The sequence below is a fragment of the Schistocerca americana genome, chromosome 2, assembly GCF_021461395.2.
Source record: "Schistocerca americana isolate TAMUIC-IGC-003095 chromosome 2, iqSchAmer2.1, whole genome shotgun sequence".
Classification (NCBI taxonomy): domain Eukaryota; kingdom Metazoa; phylum Arthropoda; class Insecta; order Orthoptera; family Acrididae; genus Schistocerca; species Schistocerca americana.
The window spans coordinates 960,878,932-960,903,127 of record NC_060120.1 but is presented as its reverse complement, the minus strand read 5'-3'; the positions used below and the strand labels follow the sequence as shown (position 1 = coordinate 960,903,127).

The following is a 24,196-nucleotide window of genomic DNA, read 5'->3' as shown; positions in this document are numbered from 1 at the left end:
CATAAAAGATAGATTAATAATTGATACGCAAGGAACGCAGCTATAGTAGTCCTATCAGTCTAGATGTTAACAAAGAGAGAGAGATCCGAGCAGGAACGGTCTTCACTTACTTTCTAAGGAAAAAAAAGTATTACAATCGATCGCAATCAACCGCAGGCTGACTGCTGCTATATCTCTGAAATATTATTTATGAAACAATAATTACTTTTTCCAAAATGAATTTACATACGTTACTTAGATTTGAAGATATTTACAGGAAATAAGTAGATAATGCACATCTTTGTGCTTTGCGTCGTTTTTGCGACGTTAGATTATGTGGGTCTGTTCGTGTAATGCTTCACACTGACGTGGCGAAAGGCATGGGACAGCGAAATGCAGCTATACAGACGGCGATAGTATCGCGTACACAATGTACAAAAGGGCAGTGCAGTTATCTGCACCTAGGTCGTTCATGTGCATAGGTTTCCGCCGTGAGTATAACCACCCAACAGGAATTAACAGAATTTGAATGCAGAATTTTAGTTGGAAGAAGACATATACCGTTCATTGATTGTAAATGGCTATTTTCGGCGACTTGGAGACCATCTGCAGCCATTCGTGGGCTTCAGAAACCATCTCAGAAGATTGGAGGAAGGGAATTAATCCTTATGAAGTTGCCCAAGAAAGGAGACGTGACAGAGTGCAACAACTGGCGTGGCGTCACACTCGTGTCAATACCCAGCAAAATGTTTCCAAGGATTGTTTTAAACCGTCTCAGAGTGTCCATGGAGTGTAAGCTCAGGAAAGAACAGGCTGGTTTCAGTGACAGCAGATAATTCGCAGACCAAATCAACACCTTGAGGATCATTATTGAGCAATCGATGGAATACTGATCTCCTTTGTATCTAGCTTTCGTTGATCTGGAAAAAGCCTTTGATAGGGTGCAGCGTGAAGCCATCTGGAAAACAATGCAGAGTTACGGAGTACCTCCAAAGATCATCAGTATTGTGAAGATATACAGAGGATATACTTGTCAGGTGAAACGTGATGGAAATCTCTCAGAACCATTCATTTTAAATTCTGGAGTAAGGTAAGGCAGGGTTGTTTGCTTTCACTGCTGTTTCTGCTGACATTAGATGGTGTCTTGAAGGAGAGGTATGCAGTGGACTCTATATCATCGCCTGGAGGACCTGGACTTTGCGGACGTCATCTGCCACCATACTTTCAAGGATACGTGTGAGAAGCTTAAGTAATTGGAAACAGGAGCTCGGAGAGTTGGATTAAAAATAAACACGGCTAAGACTAAAGAGCTTAGGATGAACAGTAAGAACAAGAACGCACTAGCTGTGAAAGAGCAGGTGGCGAGCTTTAGTTATCTGAGAAGTACTGCTTCCAAAAATGGAGGGGGGACACAAGACGTCAAAAGTAGGATTAAAAAGGCAGAAGTGACCTTTGCCCAGTTGTGACCAGTTTGGACATCTCGTGAAATATTGTTGAGGGTAAAACTTAAAATCCTCGACTCAAATTAAAATCTGTTCTCTTTTACGGGTGTGAAACGTGGAAGGTAACAACACAAATTCAAAGAAGAATACAAACCTCCATCAATAAATGTATGAGGACTATACTGGAAGTGCGCCGGCCAGATGTTATCTCAAACCAAGAACTATGGCAACGCACCCAACAACGGAAAGCAGCGATAATCGTAAAAGAAACGAAATGGAAATGGACTGGACACACCCTGAGAAGAGACCCGCAACATATTCCAAAGCAGGCTTTAGAATGGAACCCACAAGGAGCAAGGGGGAGAGGCAGACCGAGGTCGACCTGGCGCAGGACTGTTTAAGCTGAGGTGGCAGCCGTTGGCCACTCCTGGAGTAACATCAAGAAGATGGCAACGAACAGGGTCAGACAGAGAGCTCCACATCGGAGTAAATTGTTCACGACTGTTTTGAAGAAGATTCTGGACAGATCAGGCGAATGATTTGACCACCCGTATCACACCACATGTATCCCATCGAACCTTGATGGGACATAATTGAGAGGTCAGTTCATACACAAAATCCTGCACTGGCAACACTTTCGCAATTAGGAGCGGCTATAGAAGCAGCATTGCTCAGTATTTTTTTGCAGGGTACTCCCAACGTCTTATTGAGCCCATGGCACTTCTAGTTGCTGTGCTACGCTGGGCAAAAGGAGGTCCCACGCGATATTAGGAGGTATCCCATGACTTCTGTACCTCATTGTAGATGTAGATGCATACCATTGCTCGTATTACATAAAAGACCTTACCTTGCTAGCAAGTAGTAGCATAACTTATCGTCAGAATACAGTTATGTTATGAGAGTTGTCTGTGCTATTTTCATTCTAGCGAAAAGGAAGATGCACACTTGGTTGACTGCACACAGTTTAAGTCAGTCAGAAGGATCACACCCAAAACAGAGAAACATTTCACATAATTTGACTCATAAAAAAAAAATTAATGTCACCATTTGTCATTATTGCAGACATCGAATGCTTGCTGCAACCATCTCTTAGTAACTAAATTCATGGGCACAAATTGAACAAAAAGACACTTTACGTACATTGCATTTAAAGTGACGAAAATTCATAGTTGCAGCTCTACCGAAGAGCTGACTGCACTTGTTTAGCATTACAGGGACACCAGATTGCTGAAAGCGTGAAAAATTATTTATTGCAAAACAAGCAGGTGATTACCAGTATGGAAGAGGCGTTTTGAACAGCAGAAATATGGCACATCTCCCATGAAAGTTTCGTGTAAACAGATGTGAAACACAAAGATCACTGTCATTTTATAGGCAGAGTCCTTGAAGCTGCACATGATGGTTGCAATTTAAATTACAAAAATAGTTTTAAGTGTCTGTTGTGTTTCACATTCTAGCGAATTATAATGAAACGACTAAAAAACTAGGGATTATATTTCTATGATTGCGGCAAATACAGAAAAAAATGAAACTTTCACTAAATCTATCTGAATAAAATTTCGGCGTGTAGATTCAATGAACTTTCTGGTACGGCCGCTAGGAAAAGGTATCTGTTATCTAAAATCTGAAGAATTGACGGTAGCAATAGAGTTTTTCCCTGGCGACAGGTAATTTAAATTGTTCAACAAGGAAAAGCACCATTCCTTATGAGAATGTAACTGATGAATCTGTTTGGTTAGTGGAACAGTTATTGCCATTGATGATGATGTTTGGTTTGTGGGGCGCTGAACTTCGCTGTCATCAGTGCCCGCACAAAGTCCCAATTTTTACACAGTCCAATTTTTTACCCAATCCAATCTAGCCACTGTCACGAATGATGATGATGAAATGATGAGAACAACACAAACACCCAGTCCCCAGGCAGAAAAATATCTCCAACCTGATGGGGAATCGAACCCGGGACCCCATGACCCAGAGGCAGCAACGCTCGCCACTTGACTACTAGCTACGAACGTTACTGCCAATCGAAGTATTCAAAAACTTGCTAACTGGTGAAAAAAGCGAAGAATTAGATTACTAAAAAAGCACAGAAAAAGTTGAGGTTATTTCGATGCAATACATTAGAAGATTATTCCAACTTATGTTTGAAAACCGATGTTTTCCTTTTCGCTGATGAGTTTGAAAATCTCCACGTATTCTGCCTTAAAACATATGAGCTAGATCTGGGTTACTATGTGTTCTTACCTGGACTGGTATGGTATGCATTGCTGAATACTACTAATATAAAATTGCAACTCCTTATAGACATAGAAGAATTTGATTCGTTGAGGATGGCATCAGAGGCGGTATTGTTCACTGCTCACATAGACATGCAGTTACAAAGAATAGGATCAGGACTGATTACAGTGAAAGTGAAGATAAGTCTTCTATTATAAACCTTGATGTTAACAATCTGTATGGGTGAGCAGTGTTGCAATACCTATCACTCTCTGATTTTGGATGGATTTCTGTGGAGGGTTTTGGTGAAACGAACATAGCACATTATTCAGACACAGGCTGCTGCTTAGAAGTGGATCTTGAGTATCCAGAAAATCTGCATGAACTTTTCCCTTATTAAATATCATGTCCAGAGAAATATGTGCCACTACCTAGCACCAACAAGCTGGGAGTTCCAAAGCAGCTCATTTCCATATTACATTGTAAGAAAAATTATGTTCTTGTCCAAAGGAATTTAAAGGAATGTCTAGTTAATAAGCTTATACTATGCCAAATTTGCCACATCTCGTCATTCTGCCATATCGATATTACTGCTGAGAACTGCATGAATGCGATGAGCGATAAAAAAAGTTGTTCAAATATTTACATAATTGTGTTTTAGGTAAAAATATGCTAATGAGCAAAAATGAATAATGTTAGTAAGGAGTAAAGGTAGTTATGAAGATACTATTTTGACTGAAAGACCGAATGTCAAGCGCAGTGTTGAATTTAATGAAAAGTGGCTTGCAAATGAATTAAGTGGATTTAATGTTGTTACTGATAAATCAATAGCTGCTGGAATGGCTATTTCATGTTTTTATAACACTTTTTTGTAGGTATCCATTATAACTTCTAGTTCGCGAAATCTGAAGCAACCAATATAGTTTGGAGGACTCAATGCAAAAATGTGCATCCTTGAAAATGGAGCATAATGCTCAATACGTAGAGCGAAATGTATGAAACGCTCATGAACAAAGTATTTATAAATCGACTGTCAATAAGCTGCGCACAGTTTAGACTATAAAGCAATATAAACTGGCACTATTGGCCAAATAGCCTAGTCAACGAAGACCAAACAAAGTCGAAAAAATTATTTAGTCGCAAATTTTTGTACACTGGTAGGAGAGAGTGTCATGAACAACATACTAAAAATCCCTACCGATGGGGTGTGAGCTTTCAGGTGTGGGTGAGCTTAATGTTCATTTTTTTACATCTTTTCTGAATAATTCGAAACTGCATCCTCTAAGAAAAATGTTAGCCAGTATGAAATTAAACTATTGTGACCAGACAAAACAACAATCGTCTGGCCATAACTATGGGTTCTCTGATTGCTCTGGGTGATGGTTCATCTGCCCTACAGCACATCAAATATATGTTCACTTTATTACGTGAATGATAAAAATATTTACTTAACTTGATACAATCCTTTGCCACAGGAGAGCTTGATAATTTAAAACTTGATGCACTAATTAATGAACTGTTCTTTTGAAGTAGAGTGTTCAACATTACGAAAATACATTTCCATCTGAGACTTGAATAACTCTTTAGTCCTACTTGATGCTGTTGACTCCTTCATCTGAGCTCACGAACTGGGCAGACAGCTTCCATGCTCGGCTCTATATTGACTTCTGTGAGAGGATGCTGCTGTGCTGAGAGAGTGCTGAGAGAGCGGGTGTGTCTTCTTTAGCATCTCCCATTCGTCATTGCGGATTGCAGCGAGACATCACTAATGCATTTGATGTTGATGCGTATTGCCAACCGTGGTGTTCACAATGATCTTTGGACAATATCATACAAACTACATTACATTTACTATGAAAAAGTCCTATTCATTTTTTTCTCTAGGACTAACAGTTTCCAAGTTGCAGGAGATGGAAAACTTGGTGAAAACAAGTGTTGTATAGTATAAAATTACTGTTTACTGTTAAATAAAGTGGATTAAGAATGAATATTAAGTGTGTGTACCATGTCTAAGTGCAGCAGAGCTGTACTAGGGGATAAACTGTGTTCTGAGGTGTAACAGGGTGAATGGGGTGGTTATGGAGGCTAGAAGTGTGAGGGGAGGTAGGTAGCCAGATTGTGATCATTCAGTTCCTTTCTTCATAGTTCTGCAAACTGTCTACCCCACTACATCACAGGAACCAACTAAAGGGTGTTGCACATAGTTATACCGAAATTCTGCAGCTGTGATACATATTATTTAAATTGAAGATGGAGGGGGGGGGGGGAGGAAGGGAAGGAAAGGAAAGGAAAGCGAAGGGACTACTGATGTCAACTGCAGCCTACACCAAACATCCATATAACTTATTCACCTGGTCAGGCAATGAATCCACCATCTTCAGGAATTTCAAAGTAGCGAGCATGGAGGACATGGATGGGGGTTGTGGATAGATGGTGTGAGGTGGGAGTGTGGGTTGGCTTAGAGGTGTGCTGAGATAGTCGAGGCAGTTACAATAAACAGTGTGTCTGAGTGGCACAGTGTTTAAAGCAACTGCTTAGCAAGTAGGAGATCCCAGATTTGAATCCCTTTCTGGCCCACATTTTCACTCATTGCCACTGGTCCCACATAAAGACCCGATGCAGCTGGCATCAGTAGTCCCTCCTCTTTCTTCTCCTTTCTCTCCCCTCCACCTTCAGTTTGTATAACATGTATCACAGCTGCGGATTCTGTGTGGTGTCTGTTCTTTTGGACATTTCTGAAAAAGCAGACAACACAAATTCATATAATGTATCATACAAGATTGCAATATAGTACTGAAATTGTAGCCTGTAGGTTACAGACATAAAAAGATAAACTGAAAATCTAACCTAAATGTTGTAATCGTATTACGAAACTGACTGCGTAATGTACATGTTTTAGATGTATCGTGAAACTGATGTAATCGGTGTGCTGCAGGTGTATTATGAAAATGTAATTGTGACCTTGTTGTAAGTATGTAAGAAAACTGAAATTGTAGCCTACATGTTATAGGTGTGTTATGAAAATGTTATTGTGCACTATTAATTGTGTATGGATTATGAGAGTATAACATTCCATATAAATTGGGCTACATATCTCTGTTTCTCTTGTGATCTACCGTATACCTATAACGTCTGTTTTAATTTACATGACAGACAGGCTATTCCATCTCCTTCATGCATGTGTAGATTATATCATGTGATAGATTTCAGAGACTGCATCTTTGAGGACTTGACTGCATGCAGACAAGCAAAGTATACGCAATGCATTACACAGTTGTCATCACCTCTGGACGAGAATGATATCACGCCCCACCCCCCTTCCACCACAAATGCATGCTTGATTTAGGAAGCTCTCATTGGCTGTTTCATTTTGTTTGTAGTAGAAAAATACTAGGCTACGCTTCCTGACGATTCTGTGTGGGTTCTGCTGAGGAAGCACTATCCACACACACACACCTCGCCTCTGTTGAAGGAATGGCCGGTGTGCGTTTTTGACTCAGAATTTTCATTGTGTTCCTGCTGATGGCTAATCTCATTTCGATTTCTTCACATTTTTTCCTGCAGCCATTTCTCGTTGGCTTCCATGCAGATCATGTCGATTTCATTCTTAAGTGATTTATACCGCTGTGTTCCTGCCAGTCTCTGAACATTTTTGTATTTTGTCTTTTGTCGATCTGTTGAAATATTTCTTCTGTTACCCACAGTTTGTTCCCAGTTTCTTCCTTGTACCTAATTTTGTCTGTTCGGCTTCTGTGAGTGGCCTTTTTAGAGATACTCGTACCTCTTCTACTGAAATGCCTACTGTTGTATTCATTATTGCAGTATCTAGAGCAGGGGTTGCCAAACGCTTTTGCCCAAGAGAAGGGATGGCGCCTCGGGCCAGATATGCACTGATCTTATTGTAAGTTCGGAATCTGCATAAATTGGAATGTTGTGATCCGCCACTAGGTTAGCAATAGTAAGGGTGTGATATGTTTGGTGCCGTCCCGAGGTACTAATCGTCAAAAGCCGTCACCATTCAGAATTAGTGTCGATTGTTTTCTGTTTCAAATTGCTGCCACGCTCAGCGACCCCTAATTTGTGGCATGTAGTTGCCTAACTTGCTAGTGGACCATTAATTGATTAATAGTAGTAATTATACAGACATTGAAATGATTTATCCAAAACGAGATATGATCATATAAGTTTTGAATGACGTTTTTCTTGAATTTAATGTTCTTTTGTACAAATAAATACCACATTTGAAGATGACCGTATATGTAATGCACGTTCACGAATCCATGTAGCTTCTGTGTCCAAATTAATTGCAGAGTAGGTGATTGATCCGAGTCGCGCATGCCCGTGAATTGTCGGTACTGGAAGAATAACAGTAAAACATTCATCCTCTCACAACGTCTAATTCTGCAGTGGCGGTACTATTTATCCCTCTGCCCCCTGAGGTAAGCGGTCAACTCTTCTTACCTCACATCCGATTTCACCAACGTCAATTAAAATTAAGCACATCTCGAAATATTACTGTTTCTGTATGTATGTTTTTGTTTCTGAGCGCGAAAAGAAGATCATAACGTTACTTCACGTTTTTGGCTGTGGCTCTTACTTACTAGATGAATATTATTATAACATAGGGGTGAGAACTGCGGGACGCACAAATACTTGATTCTGGCCACAAGTGACCCACGGGTGTCTGTCTGACAACTGATCTAAAGTCTTCGAGAACTTCAAACTGATCTAATCATTCCTCAGAGCACGAGTTTCCCATACCGGAAGATTCTCTTACACTTGAGTCACCTCTTCATCATTACAAATTTGTGATCTTTGTTTATACCGACCAGGAGCATGGCCCGCAGTCCAAGACACGGTTAGAGAGATTACGCCTCTCTCGGATGCATGTAGACAGTTGTTTTCCTTCGCTCTGTTTGGGAGTAGACTAGGAAAGGAAATGACTATTAGTGCTACAGAGAAATCTCCACCACGCTCCATGTGGTGGCTTGCGGACTTTGTATGTAGATGTAGACGTAGACGTAGAGACACAGGAAAGAAACAATCCAAAGAAACACGAATTGATTCTCTGTATGATGGAGTACGTTGTTTTACAAAGTCCTTCTGTGCTATGTACAAACTAGTGCCACTGTAGTCGGTTACGTTAAATATACGTGGCTCACAGATGTGTGTTTTTGAAGAGCGATAAGAGTGAAAGAACGCAGCTGTCAGTGCCTGTTAGGTCAATTGATGTCGAAGCATCATATGCTAGGCGAGCAGCACTGGAAAGTGATGGGCAAAATGGAGGGCGATGAAAGTCAGTGTGTTATGTCCAGGTGCTTTAACGTTCATAGACAGTATAATCAATTTCGAGGCAAAAGTTCGGAATCCAGACGATCCAGCAACGAGTCATGACCGAGAATTACAGTCCTCGAAGGAATAGAATCGCTACATTGCAGTTAACCCGTTAGAGAAGGAGAGATCTTTTTGCTATGATGATGCCAACATGGCCAGTGTACTAAAACAAAGAAAGGTTGTTCTCTTCATAGATAATCCCCAGTTTAGTCTGAAATGGACATGTCAGATGCTATATATCACGAGAAACAGTGAGTACGTTGATTTATGGGGACTAAATACCTGGTCCTCGTTATGCCAGTGCAACAGAGAACGATTTTATCTAAAAAAGGAGGACGTTCTAGTTTATTACCCCAGTATAATACTTTACAACCAGCAGAGTTCTTATTTGTTATGGGGGTGATAACCATTATTAACAGCTAATGCTGAAAGCAGTACTCTTGTCAGCTAGTGACGAGAATTAACTATGATATCACATGTCGATACTACCCCATAGGCATCAAAGTTGACAGTGGAATCGGAAGTTTCCATTGAACCTGATAGATATCGTGCAGGATCCGGCACGGCCACTGGGCCACGCCTCCAGCGGCTCCGTACCATGAGCGCCCCCTACTGCCACGATATATGACGGTTGGCGGAAATCAGATGCCTTCGCTCTTGAAGCTTCGTCGTTACTTGATGCTGTGCACACACTGCCTAGTCACAGCTCTGGCTCCATCGTTCATGCTTTAGTTCAGGAAGACTCATGCTTGTTGCTGTAGTAGAAGGTGGTCTCTGTTTCTTCCTACACTATTTGTAATGAGTCTTCGTATGCTTGGACAAATACAAGTCAATCTTCTGTTTACTGCGTTAACTTGTTCGGTCTCAGAGGTTTTTAAATATTGTTTGAAATGCAGCAGCACAGAATATGTTAGAAGGAGGGATTATAAGAGAGGTAGGAGTCGAGCAAATCAGCTCTGTCAGTGTAGGAGTTGCTGTTCAGAACACTAGCGCTTAACCCTAGACTAAATTAAGTTGCAAGAGACTGAGGCGTACTCTATACAAACCACAGCATAGGCATAAGAATAACTGATCAACTCATTACTTGCAACTCATAACTGCAACACCTTCTTCCTAGGATAACAGGGAACAGTAAGGACGAATACACATTGGAATTAGATTGAATTAGCCTTGTAGGTAGTAAGGTAGGAATGCAGGCGCTTCTTCATCTAGACATACTGGTATCCAGACTGTTTTTATGACAACATGAAGAATTTGAAATGCTGGTAGTTAGTGTTTCCCCATTTCTTTGTGCATGATATCCATTCTTCCAGCGAACATTTTATGCCAGTAGCTGCTCCCAGTGATTTGATCTGAGACATTCTTGATCTGAATCAATCAGAATACTCAATCAGTATCACAGTAAAATAAAACAAATAAACAAAAACTTTTTTATTGGTAATTTAGTGAGAAATAACAGAAACAGTAAAAATCCAAATCAATAAATTAAGATGCGTTTAGTGGCCAAAGAGGAAGGAAGATCTGTAGTTATGCTTCAGGTGAGATTCTGGCGCTGTTTAATTAGAAGATACCGAGGAAACCATTGCTAAGTCCCCCAGAAGGCGGCCCTGGTTGTCCAGTGGGCTGAGGTCCTCCAGTAGGCTGTGGTTCACCAGTTGGTTGTGGCCCTCCTGTTGGTTCAGGTCCTCCAGTAGGCTGACCTGTTGGTTCAGGACCTCCAGTTGGTGGTCCTGGTGGTCCAGTTGGTTCAGGACCTCCAGTAGGTTGACCTGTTGGGTCAGGACCTCCGGTTGGTGGACCAGGTGGGCCAGTTGGTTGTGGCCCTTCGGTTGGTCCAGGAGGGCCAGGTGGTGTCTCCTGACTTCTGCATGATGTCACCTGCAGCAGAATTGAGTGATGTAGTCTGTTGATGTGAGCCCTTTTGTCTACAACATGCCCTCTGAAATATCAGTTTGTTAATGTTATTGGCATCAGATAATCAAGAGTTAGACGCATGTTTCAGTTGGATAACAAGCATAATAATCCTCAAAAGTACCTGACAGATTTAAATTTTATGCCAGAATGGGACTTAATACCTATAACTTTGCGTTTCATGGGCAATTGATCGTCAAAATGAGCAAGGCTCGTACAACGTAGAGCTCACAGAAAGTTTACCGTCTGGATCCAGCCCAGACGGATGTTCAAAGAAAGTAATTTTTTACTTTCATACGCTATGTTATGTTAATTATAAGTGTGTGATACCATAAAATATTTGTGGTATCAATTACCACTTGATAATGAAGCTGTTAATGATCGTCAACATGGCGTAATTGGAATAAGTATCCTGAGACGTTTTAGGTTGCATTTTAGTTATGTGCTGTAGAATGAATATTTGACATTGAACCAAGAATGTTACGTGTTATGAGGTTATAGCTTCGTTTCCCAAATAGTTTACGTTCTTAAAAAAGAATTATAACTCTCATAAACTTCCCCATGTAAGGTATGAACATAGCATTATATCAACTCCCTCAAAGCAAAATTTTTCATCATAGGTAACATGTTCCGTCCATCAATAAAGTGGAATCTGGCTCTTCAGAAACATACAATCAGAACAAACGTATCTAGACAGGCATTAGTGGAGAGCAGTATGAGATGCGTCCATTTTTTCCGTGTATCATGGTTTGAACTCTGTTAGATACATTTTGAATGAGGTATCTGAATGTTTGTGGAATGGTAGGCTGGTCCTTCCTCAAGAGCCCATTTCACAGAAGGTGGTGTTGTAGGACGCTAGTGTGTAGAGAGAAGTCGACCTAACATTAAAAATATATTCCATTGGGTTCAGGTCCTGACTCTGAGCAGACCAGTCCACATCATCAGTGTTATTGTCCACAAACCATTGCTTCACAAATACTTGTTCATGACAAGGTGCATCGTCATACTGATCAATCGCCGCCTCCGATCTGTTCCTCTGCTGTACACAGTACACATTAACATAAAATATATTTATGTCCGTACGCATTTAGCGTATTGTAAAACGCAATAGGTGGAGAACATATTAACCACGGAAAATAGTCCCATACCATAAAGTCACCTGTACCTTACTTCACTGCTGTCACCACACATGATGAGAGGTATGTTCCCAAAGCATTCGTCGAACCCAAATTGCTTACGTCGGACTGCCACAGGTAATAGCGTGATTCGTCAGTCCAAATCACTCCTTCCGAGTCATCAAATGTCCAGTGGCGTAGCTCTTTACACGCTAAGCTACGCTACAGAAATGTGTGGCTTATATGGCGTCTCGCCCTGGTGAGCCTGGCGAATGGCCTGGAGCTGTACTGCAGCGGCTAGACGGCGAGCGCAACCAGCATTGCGTGTACAGAAACTACTGTATTATCGTCCCGAACAGTTGTGCTCGCGGACGTATCATGAAGTTAGCCACGCCGCGGCTCTTCCTTCAGTTATATCTTCGCTGTGTTCTCGTATTGTTCTCATTGTATACCATTGTTTTGGTCTCTCATTTCGCTACATCTTCGATTTTCTTTGTTCGATTACTCGTTGGACTTTGTGCCGTGATGTCTCTGTTGTCTCTAGAGCTTATGAGGTGGTGCTCAACCATTTAAACCATTTCTTTTAACGCCATACGTTAGGGGTAGCGTCTTTGATTCATAATCAAAACGTCTTCGGTCCCGGGTTCGATCCCCGCCACTGCCTAAATTTTGATAAATAATCAGCATTGGCGGCCGAAGACTTCCGGCATAAGAAGTCAGCCTCATTCTGCCAACGGCCTTGTCAAAGAGGGCGGAGGAGTGGATAGAGGTTCAGGGCACTCTCTTGTCCTAGGGGTGGGAAATTGCCCCTAAAGGCGGAAGAATCAGCAATGATAAACGACATGAGGATGCAGAAGGCAATGGAAACCACTGCATTAAAGACACGTAACGTGTATCCACAGGACATGTGGCCTGTATTTGAAGAAGTGTCATGATGATCTCTCCATTGGCAAAAGATTCCGGAATAGTCCCCCATTCGGATCTCCGGGAGGGGACTGCCAAGGGGGAGGTTACCATGAGAAAAAGATTGAATAATCTACGAAGCGATAACGTTCTACGAGTCGGGGCGTGGAATGTCAGAAGCTTGAACGTGGTAGGGAAACTAGAAAATCTGAAAAGGGAAATGCAAAGGCTCAATCTAGATATAGTAGGGGTCAGTGAAGTGAAGTGGAAGGAAGACAAGGATTTCTGGTCAGATGAGTATCGGGTAATATCAAGAGCAGCAGAAAATGGTATAACAGTTGTAGGATTCGTTATGAATAGGAAGTTAGGGCAGAGGGTGTGTTATTGTGAACAGTTCAGTGACCGGGTTGTTCTAATCAGAATCGACACCAGACCAACACCGACAACGATAGTTCAGGTATACATGCCGACTTCGCAAGCTGAAGATGAACAGATAGAGAAAGTGTATGAGGATATTGAAAGGGTAATGCAGTATGTAAAGGGGGACGAAAATCTAATAGTCATGGGAGACTGAAATGCAGTTGTAGGGGAAGGAGTAGAAGAAAAGGTTACAGGAGAATATGGGCTTGGGACAAGGAATGAAAGAGGAGAAAGACTAATTGAGTTCTGTAACAAGATTCAGCTAGTAATAGCGAATACCCTGTTCAAGAATCACAAGAGGAGGAGATATACTTGGAAAAGGCCGGGAGATACGGGAAGATTTCAATTAGATACTGGATTGTAAGGCGTACCCAGGAGCAGATATAGACTCAGATCACAATATAGTAGTGATGAAGAGTAGGCTGAAGTTGAAGACAGTAGTCAGGAAGAATCAATACGCAAAGAAGTGGGATACGGAAGTACTAAAGAATGACGAGATACGTTCGAAGTTCTCTAACGCTATAGATACAGCAATAAGGAATAGCGCAGTAGGCAGTACAGTTGAAGAGGAATGGACATCTCTAAAAAGGGCCATCACAGAAGTTGGGAAGGAAAACATAGGTACAAAGAAGGTAGCTGCGAAGAAACCATGGGTAACAAAAGTAATACTTCAGTTGATTGATGAAAGGAGGAAGTACAAACATATTCCGGGAAAATCAGGAATACAGAAATACAAGTCGCTGAGGAATGAAATAAATAGGAAGTGCAGGGAAGCTAAGACGAAATGGCTGCAGGAAAAATGTGAAGACATCGAAAAAGATATGATTGTCGGAAGGACAGACTCAGCATACAGGAAAGTCAAAACAACCTTTGGTGACATTAAAAGCAACGGTGGCAACATGAAGAGTGCAACGGGAATTCCACTGTTAAATGCAGAGGAGAGAGCAGATAGGTGGAAAGAATACATTGAAAGCCTCTATGAGGGTGAAGATTTGTCTGATGTGATAGAAGAAGAAACAGGAGTCGATTTAGAAGAGATAGGGGATCCAGTATTAGAATCGGAATTTAAAAGAGCTTTGGAGGACTTACGGTCAAATAAGGCAGAAGGGATAGATAACATTCCATCAGAATTTCTAAAATCATTGGGGGAAGTGGCAACAAAACGACTATTCACGTTGGTGTGTGGAATATATGAGTCTGGCGATATACCATCTGACTTTCGGAAAAGCATCATCCACACAATTCCGAAGACGGCAAGAGCTGACAAGTGCGAGAATTATCGCACAATCAGCTTAACAGCTCATGCATCGAAGCTGCTTACAAGAATAATATACAGAAGAATGGAAAAGAAAATTGAGAATGCGCTAGGTGACGATCAGTTTGGCTTTAGGAAAAGTAAAGGCACGAGAGAGGCAATTCTGACGTTACGGCTAATAATGGAAGCAAGGCTAAAAAAAATCAAGACACTTTCATAGGATTTGTCGACCTGGAAAAAGCGTTCGACAATATAAAATGGTGCAAGCTGTTCGAGATTCCGAAAAAAGTAGGGGTAAGCTATAGGGCGAGACGGGTCATATACAATATGTACAACAACCAAGAGGGAATAATAAAAGTGGACGATCAAGAACGAAGTGCTCGTATTAAGAAGGGTGTAAGACAAGGCTGCAGCCTTTCGCCCCTACTCTTCAATCTGTACAGCGAGGAAGCAATGATGGAAATAAAAGAAAGATTCAGGAGTGGAATTAAAATACAAGGTGAAATTATATCAATGATACGATTCGCTGATGACATTGCTATCCTGAGTGAAAGTGAAGAAGAATTAAATGATCTGCTGAACGGAATGAACAGTCTAATGAGTACACAGTATGGGTTTGAGAGTAAATTGGGGAAAGACGAAGGTAATGAGAAGTAGTAGACATGAGAACAGCGAGAAGCTTAACATCAGGATTGATGGTCACGAAGTCAATGAAGTTAAGGAATTCTGCTACCTAGGCAGTAAAATAACCAATGACGGACGGAGCAAGGAGGACATCAAAAGCAGACTCGCTATGGCAAAAAAGGCATTTCTGGCCAAGAGAAGTCTACTAATATCAAATACCGGCCTTAATTTGAGGAAGAAATTTCTGATGATGTACGTCTGGAGTACAGCATTGTATGGTATTGAAACATGGACTGTGGGAAAACCGGAACAGAAGAGGATCGAAGCATTTGAGATGTGGTGCTATAGACGAATGTTGAAAATTAGGTGGACTGATAAGGTAAGGAATGAGGAGGTTCTACGCAGAATCGGAGAGGAAAGGAATATGTGGAAAACACTGATAAAGAGAAGGGACAGGATGATAGGACATCTGCTAAGACATGAGGGAATGACTTCCATGTTACTAGAGGGAGCTGTAGAGGGCAAAAACTGTAGAGGAAAACAGAGATTGGAATACGTCAAGCAAATAATTGAGGACGTAGGTTGCAAGTGCTAAGTGCTACTCTGAGATGAAGAGGTTAGCACAGGAAAGGAATTCGTGGCGGGCTGCATCAAACCAGTCAGCAGACTGATGACAAAAAAAAAAAAAAAAAAAAAAAAAAAAAAAAAAAAAAAAAAAAAAAAAAAAAAAAAAAAAAAAACCACGCACCGTAATTGTGCTACCTTGACAGCTGGTAGGACTTTGTAACTCACCAGTGATTCGTTTCCCTGATTTCACATGGCTGTGTACACCCACCGTGCGCAATGGCTTACAGTCCCGCCCCACAACCACGTGAGGTCCGCCCGCTGTGGTTGCTCCTGCACGTCTGCACGTCAGAGTCTCTTCACCAACAGTCCACCTGGACAGCTTTCAATGGGTTCAAGTGCCCCTAATGGATTTGTTACTTAAGTGATATGCAATGGCTATTTCATATTCGAAGTCAGTGAGCTGTCGTGAACTCCCAGTCTGCTATTACTGCTTCTCTACTGACCACGTAATATTCTTCGCCTCCTTTTATACTGTCGCGGCCGCCTCTCTTGACCCCTAGTGGTCAATTTCGTATTACTTTGGACTGTCCAGATGCTTTAGGTCAGGTAGTGTTCGTAACTGTGTTTGTTGCGACTGCGTCAAACAATATAGTGTGAATGCCGAACAGGATCACAGACGATATTAATATTTCATAAGACTCTGTTAATCAACATTTCTGTTTTAATAAACAGTTCTTCACCTATCGACAAAGAGAACTGAAATATTTTAAATCTCGGGGCTAAATGCGTCTCAATGGAAAAGTCGAGGATAGCGTTCTTACTAAAATACTCAGTACGAAGGAGGTGCATGCAATTTCACTGCATGACACGTATCTCTCATCACACACTGGAAGCCCGAAATTAAATTATTATGCAGTTGACAAACTGTGTTCCCACACTTTATGGCTGATGAAGAGAGCTCGGTGGATCGTGACAAAATCCTGAAGTATTTCTTTTAGCAGGAATTCTGAATAAACTTTTCTGTTGACAATAGTAGATGTTTTGTCACGGAAGCTACAGCATCAGTTCTATGCTGCACTGATTGTAACACATAGAAGACGTTGATTCAGTAGAAGCGATTCCAGTGTACTCTGTACAAATTCGTAGTGGTTTATAGATAGCCTGCCAGTAGGCATGCCAGAACTGAGATGTGTCGATTTGTTGCCTATCTGCAGGTGTCTAGGATTCTCCTTACGGGTTTTCTCTGTTCAGGTACGTTTTTAAAGTGCGGGTGGCACTGAGGATGTTACCGAACTGGGGCTCTCCGTTTTATTCACGCAAACGTCAGATCGCACCCCTGCAAGATCACGCTACAGGATGGCGGGAAATATTAGGACTGAAAACGCATATGATTGCCTTGCTGCTTCGGATCGCGTTCAAATTTCGTTGAATGGTTTTGAACGGTCTTTTGTGGTTCCAGGCTACAGGCTACACACCACAGCAAAAGTTAGGGCTGCACTGCACTCCAAAGCGCTGTTGCTGGTCCACGATGGTTCTAGAGAAGTTTTGAAGCGTCTGTGGCGTTTGAGAAGTATCAAATATTGTCAAGAACGTCGTTACTCGTCGCACCACGAACTGTCGTTGCCGACCACAAAATGAATGAGAATCAACACCTTACGTTAAGCGGTGATTGCAGTGACGCCCTTTATACCCCGCCCAGAAGCCTTTTCATTACTTTTCTGTGCGGCGGGTTATCTGTATGTTTTTTCGACGAAACATAAGAAAGCCACGTGATTTCAGCGGTGGGCGTCGCGGTTCTAACTTTCATCGCGGAGGCGTCAAAAGAAGGGGTGAAATGTGGGTGAGAGGGGGTATGACGACTTTCTCATAGTGTGACATGTCCACTGTGGCATTGGGAAGAGTTGTGATAAAATTTGGTACTAATCTGACATCAATAACCCAACTTACACCTCATGAACTTATATTTCGCATGGGTCCACGTGTTGCTGTTTGATGCGTCTGCGAGACAGAAGTTGACGTCACGGGGCGTCGCACTGCTGCATCACTACAGAGGAGGGTTGCAGTTACCTTTGAGCCAAATTTCAATCTCATACGTCGCAATGGGAGGTAATTGGAGTGATTTCGAAAAAGTGATCCTTTAATTCTATCGGCGGTAGTGTAAGACATTCATCTTAATTTGAGGCAGAAATTTCTGGGTGTGTACCGTACGTTTGGAGGGCACAGCGTGGTATGAACGTGAATCAGAGATTTCGGGAAATCTGGAACAGAGGATGAAACATTGCAAGTAGAGCCCCCCCCCCCCCCCCCCCCCCGCGTATGATGTTTTGCATGTAATGTTACTATAAAGTGGTTTTTGTTTGCGTGGTCTTATACTTGTATCTTTGTAGTTGATACGTTTTGAGAGTAACTTTGGCTTCGCTCTCCTGCGCGCTTAAGTATCATTGCCAGTCGTGTCTGAAGTCTAACAGACAAATGGTTGAAATGGCTCTGAGCACTATGGGACTTAACACCTGAGGTCATCAGTCCCCTAGACTTAGAACTATTTAAACCTAACACATCCATGCCCGAGGCAGGATTTGAACCTGCGACCGTAGCAGCAGCGCGGTTCCGGACTGAAGCGCCTACAACTGCTCGGTCACAAAGGCCGGCGCTCCAGCTATGATTTGTGGAGATACCCAATAGGATCCCACACCATAAGACCCTGAATTGGAGCTGTATGTCTTGTGCGAATACTGTCACTGTGATGATGCTCCCCCGGTCTGCGGCGAACCAAAATGCAACCGTAATTTTCAAACAAACAGAACCTGGATTCGTCCGAAAAAACTATCTGAAGCCACTCCTGTCCACAGTGACGTCGTTCCATACACCTTTTGGTGTCTAGCATGTTTCTGACTATTCCTCAAAGGTAGTTGGAGAAGCGGACGCGCGCGTAACCCGCACCGTAATAAAAGGCGAACTGTCTCCCCTGATAGTGTACGATGTGTTCCACTGTTCCAGAGTTGCGCCAGAGCCGAGGAGGACGCAGATCTGTCCTGCAATGCCGTTAGGATGAGGTGTCGACCTTTCCGGGCGATTGGGTGAGGGTGGTGGTGGTGGTGGCCGTGCTGATGGTGTGGGTGGTGAGCCCTAGCCATATCGTCGTGATCTACGGCCTCCACACACCCGTTGCACTGCCGAAACACTTGGTCCTACACGACTATCTGTTTCCCGTGTGGATACGTCACATTCTCTCATATCGATAACGCGCCCTCTTTCAAACTCATTGATTTGACGATACGGTTCGGGCATTCATTTGTGAGGCAATCTGCACGTCTGTTCAAGTTACACTGATCTCGTTACCTTCGGTTTGCAGCGACAACGGAAGCCACAGACACATTTTAGTGGTTGGTAGTGTTGCGCCGCGGTATCGATGTTGAGCTTAAACCCGCAGGTCGACATGCTTCAAATGCTAATCATTTCTGCCGAACGTACTAATGCTAATGTACACGTCCTATAAAAATGAGCGTCATGTCTCTAGTCGTTCAAGGCGTTCTTTTTTTTCTGTATATGAGTGGAATAATTAGAATTCCAAGTAAGACAGGTATTGACAGGTACGAATACTACCAATTACTTTAATAAGTTATAATTGTAAGATAGTGACTCAAATTATTTACAGAAGAAGAATTGCTAAAAGCCGTCCTCAGGGAAAATCAGGTTCTGTAGATGATTCGGAACATATGATGCTATACTGGCTGAATGACTTATGACACAGGTTAAAACAAGTTCAAATGTGTGTGAATTCATAAGGGACCAAACTGCTGATGTCATCGGTCCCTAGAGTTACAGACAAACTAACTTATGCTAAGAACAACAACATACACACTCATGCCCGAGGGAGGACTCGAACCTCCGGTGAGAGGGGCCGCGCAATCCGTGACATGGTACCTCTAACCGTGCGGCCACTCTGCGCGGCTAAAAGAAGTAAACCCACCTTTAAAGCCTTTGTAGACTTGGCTAAAGCTTTTGGTATTTGTAGACTTAGCTAAAGCTTTGATATTAACGAGTGGAAGACATTCCTCGAAACACTGAAAGTAGCAGTGATAAAATACAGGGAGCGAACGTTTATTTATAATTAGTACAGAAATCAGATCGCACGTGTAAGGGTCGAAGAACATGAAAACCAAACAGTGGTTGATAAGGGAGTTTGACAATACTGTAGTCTATTGCCTATATTAACGAAACCGTGGACTGAGCGAGCGGTAAAGGAAACCGAGAAGAAATGGTAAAAAAGGAATTAAATATCAAAGAGAAGAAATAAAAAACTTTGATGCTTGGTGATAATGTGCAAATTCTGCTAATTCTGCCAGAGACGGCAAGAGGCATGGAACAGATGTTGAACGGAATGGATAGTGTCTTGAAAAGAGATTGTAAGATGATCGTCAACAAAAGTGAAAGAAGATAATGGAATGTAGCCGAATTAAATCATACGATACTACAGGAAGAAGAGACAAAAAAATAGTAGACAAGTCTCACTATTTTGGCAGCAACTTAACTGATGGTGAGCGAAGGAGAGAGAATATAAAAAGCACACCGGCAATAGCAAGAGAAGTATTCTCGAAAAACAGGAATTTGTTAACATCTAACATAAATCGAAGTGCCAGGAAGCCTTTTCTGAAGGTATTTGTCTGGAGTGTAGCCTTGTGTGGAAATGAAATGCGGGCGATAAGCAGTTTAGATAAGAAAAGAACGGAACTCTTGAAATGTGGTCCTACAGGAGTATGCTGAAAATTACATAGGTAGATGGAATAACTAATTAGGAGGCACTGATTCGAATCGGAAAAAGAAAAGAAGTTTACGATATAACTCGACTAAAAGAAGCGACTGGCTGAAGTACACATTATGAAACTTTAAGGAATCGTGAATTTGTTGCTGAAGGGAAATATGTGTGAAGGGGCAGGAGGAGGGGGGGAAGGCGTTAAAAATTGTAGAGCGAGATCTAGGTATGAGTACTGAGAAGAGGTTCGTAAGTATACAGGTTGCAGCAGTTATTCAGAGATGATGAGGATTACACAGGATAGACCAGCGCAGAGTTTCTGAGCTGCCAACCTCCGTGTCGCGACAAACTGGTGTGTCGCAAGACTCTGAATGTCTTCTAATATTCCGGTGTTCATATGTTTCTATTAAAAACTAAACTCTCATGTAATAAATTTGTACAATTTGTATCTCAGAGTCAATCCATAATTTAAAGAATATATTGCACCTACATTATGTGTTTGCTTTTTTTTGTATCTAGGAAAAAATCATATGTGGGAGCGTCGCTTGAATCTGAAACGTTCTTGTGTGGCCCAAAGGAAAAGAAAAAAGGTTGATAAAAGGGGGACTAGCCCTCACATTAGCATCAGACAAGGCTTCGAACTGAAGAGCACAATGACAGCAAGTACGAATAATTAGCAGTGTTATCGCAATAGTTAAAAACCTTTCATCTCCGGTAGTGCTGCTAGGTCCATCGCATTCTCGCAGGCTTTGACAAGCACTGAGCAAAGGTAGATGTGTTGGGTGGAGCGATACAGGTCGGTAAAAGCGCTCCCCAGATTTTGGTGTTCAGCTTAAACAGACAAGATATTTGCTGTGGTACGCACTGCGTGTCGTCAGTCTACTGTTAAAATTCACGCTATTTAGGAACAAACTATTGCTCTCCGCAGAAGGGTTGGAGATTTCCTCGGATTCCGTACGCCCCAAGCCAGGCATGGATTTTACATATGTAAAAGGTATGACGAGCTGTTTTCAACACAGGGCTCTTTTCACTTACTTGCCAGCGGCTGGTCTTTATGGAAGGGCTTGTGGCCTGATCGCCTGAGAAGAAAATCCCTCTACTAAGAAGCAGAACTAACAGACTGAATGACTTTTCCAATTCAGCGGGTAACGACAGAAAGAAACGGCAGTCGCCTACGTGCTAACAGAGGTATGGGCTCGAGACCTGAGTACATAATCTTAGTGCCAAGTGAAATTCTGATAATGGACAGTGCACATTACGATTTTATAGTTTGTAAATTACGTTGTTATTAACGTTGTGAAGTCCGCCCGGGTAGCTGAGTCGTCAGCGTGACAGACTGTCAATCCTAAGGGCCCGGGTTCGATTCCCGGTTGGGTCGGAGATTCTCTCCGCTCAGGGACTGGGTGTTGTGTTGTCCTAATCATCATCATTTCATCCCCATCGACGCGCAGGTCGCCGAAGTGGCGTCAAATCGAAAGATCTGCACCAGGCGAACGGTCTACCCGACGGGAGGCCCTAGCCACACGACATTTCCATTTCCAACGTTGTGAAGGTTTGTTGCTGTTATTGTTATTAAATGAATTGTACAGCACACATACTTCTCAAATTTTGGTACAAATGCTTTTAAAATGCTGTATTTCCCTGAAGTGAAATTCACTGAAAGTGATGTAAAAGTGTATTACTAATAACTGATGTGTAAGTATTTTTGTTATTATTAGTAGTATATTAAAACATTTTATACACTTTATAATTATTACTGGAAAAATTGTAAGCCTCTAACACAACCGTTCATGAGTGTACATGAAAATGCACCAGACCGATTGCCTTATGGTTCGTTTTACGCAGACAACTCGTGCACATGACTACACCACTCGCTAGATCTCTCAGCGTATGATTTCTTACCGCTGGATTCTTTAAGGAGAAGGTTTCATTCCTTGCGTTCCTGATGCCATAGCCGAGAGCCCGTAAACCGCTATCAAGAAAGTCAAATGAGTACTTCAGCTGAAAGGGACCACTAAGTTTAAAACTGTCGTATATACATACAGAAGCCATATTTAGTTCATATGTGAACAGTACGAAATTACGAATAATTCATCTTTGTCATGGTGATAAGGACATGAAATTGTGACAATACGGCCTAAACGACAATTTCTACTCGTTTATATACCTAATGGCTTGATTAAAAGATGCAAGAGTGGCAATACTTGTTGAGCACGCCTCAGTCCTTACTACTCACCACAAGACACAGGAGAAGAGCTGCCACCGTCGCCCTCATGGTGCTGAAAGATGGCCAAGATCAGGGTTGCAAGTCTTTTATATGTCGCACCGTTGCGTGACGTTCTCCTGTCGTGACTGTACAACAAAGACATCGAAAATAGACCTGAATCTTGCTGATATAATGCAACATCTGGTTGCCTTGGCTACAGAACACAACTGTGAAGGTGTTAACAGCTTTCGTATTCTCTTTACTACAGTGTGGAAACCTACATTTAAGCTCGCATGGCGTCCGAGCTTTTATTCTTTTCAGCATATGCACTTTTAATGTATGACGTAATAGTCTGTGATGGCGCAGAGACCTTTACCGGTGTGCGTATTCTTATTGTGAAGAAATTTCTGGAATGAGAAGGAGCAAGTTTTGCTATGTAACTATGCGGTTTCAGGGTCCAGTCCGATTCCTCTCCTGCATCACTCTAGCTCTACAAACATTTTATTATACGAGCTAATTATTTATCTCGATACATGATCCCTGAACTTCATAACAGTCAAAGTGGATGTTTCAACACAACCTAATCAGTGCGCAAGTACTTTTTAAAAAATAGAAGCAATTTCATTTTATATTAAAGCACTTCTATAGTAACATCTTCGCCTACATATTCATCTACATTTATACTCTGCAAATCACTTTTAAGTGCGTCGCAGAGGTTATTTCTCATTGTACGATACATTGAAGTTGGTTTTCGATCCACTCCTGAATGGAACGTTGATTTCATCAACGCCTCTCTACACGCTGTGCACCCGTCTGCACGGTCCCTGCCACAGGAAGCGTGGGGTTGTAGTATTCGTGACTTAAGAGTGTTTCTTGAAATTTTGTATAACTTCGTGGAACTGCTGGCTTCTATTTTCAAGAGTCTGCACCTTTAGTTTTTTTGGCGCGACGCTCTACCATCTGGCGCACGAACCTATGCCCATTCGCGATACCTTACTTTTTATACGTTCAACATCCCCTGTTTCTCCTAACTGGTATTGGTCCGGCATACCTGAGCAATATTAATCGACACGTCGCACCAGTGCTTGTAAGCAATCTGTTTTGCTGATTCATTGCATTTTCCTAGTATTCGACCAATTAACAAACGTCCTCAATTATTCGCTGTATGTATTTTAATCTCTGTCCTCCCCTACAGTTTTTGTGCTCTACAGCTCCCTCTAGTACCATGGAAGTTAGTACCTGATGTCTTAATAGGTGTCCTACCGGCCTGTCCCTTCTTTTTATCACCGTTTCCCATACATTCCTTCGCTCCCTGATTCTGCGTTGAACCTTCTCATTGCATACGTTATCAGACCACCTAATTTCCTCTGTAGCATCACATCTTACATGTTTCGATTCTCTTCTGTTCCGGTTTTCCCACAGTCCATGTTTCACTACCATACAATGCTCTGCACCAAACGTACATTCTCG

At 42.0% G+C, this 24,196-nt stretch overlaps 1 protein-coding gene across 1 annotated transcript; it reads right to left on the bottom strand.

Moving 5' to 3' along the window:
* Positions 1 to 10,388: 10,388 nt before the first annotated feature.
* On the bottom strand, positions 10,389 to 22,899 carry LOC124596183 (proline-rich protein 2-like). Its single transcript, XM_047135224.1, has 2 exons — positions 22,757 to 22,899; positions 10,389 to 10,850 (listed from the first exon to the last, which is right to left on the bottom strand). The coding sequence occupies exons 1-2, from the start codon at positions 22,793 to 22,795 to the stop codon at positions 10,533 to 10,535; spliced, it is 357 nt and encodes a 118-aa protein (XP_046991180.1). The 5' UTR covers positions 22,796 to 22,899; the 3' UTR covers positions 10,389 to 10,532.
* Positions 22,900 to 24,196: the final 1,297 nt, after the last annotated feature.

Bases quoted from the DNA above. Each gene is read 5' to 3' on its own strand.
- LOC124596183 (XM_047135224.1), bottom strand. From the start codon at position 22,795: ATGAGGGCGACGGTGGCAGCTCTTCTCCTGTGTCTTGTG. The intron at 10,851-22,756 runs GTGAGTAGTAAG...ATTCTGCTGCAG, and splicing joins CTCTTCTCCTGTGTCTTGTG to GTGACATCATGCAGAAGTCA.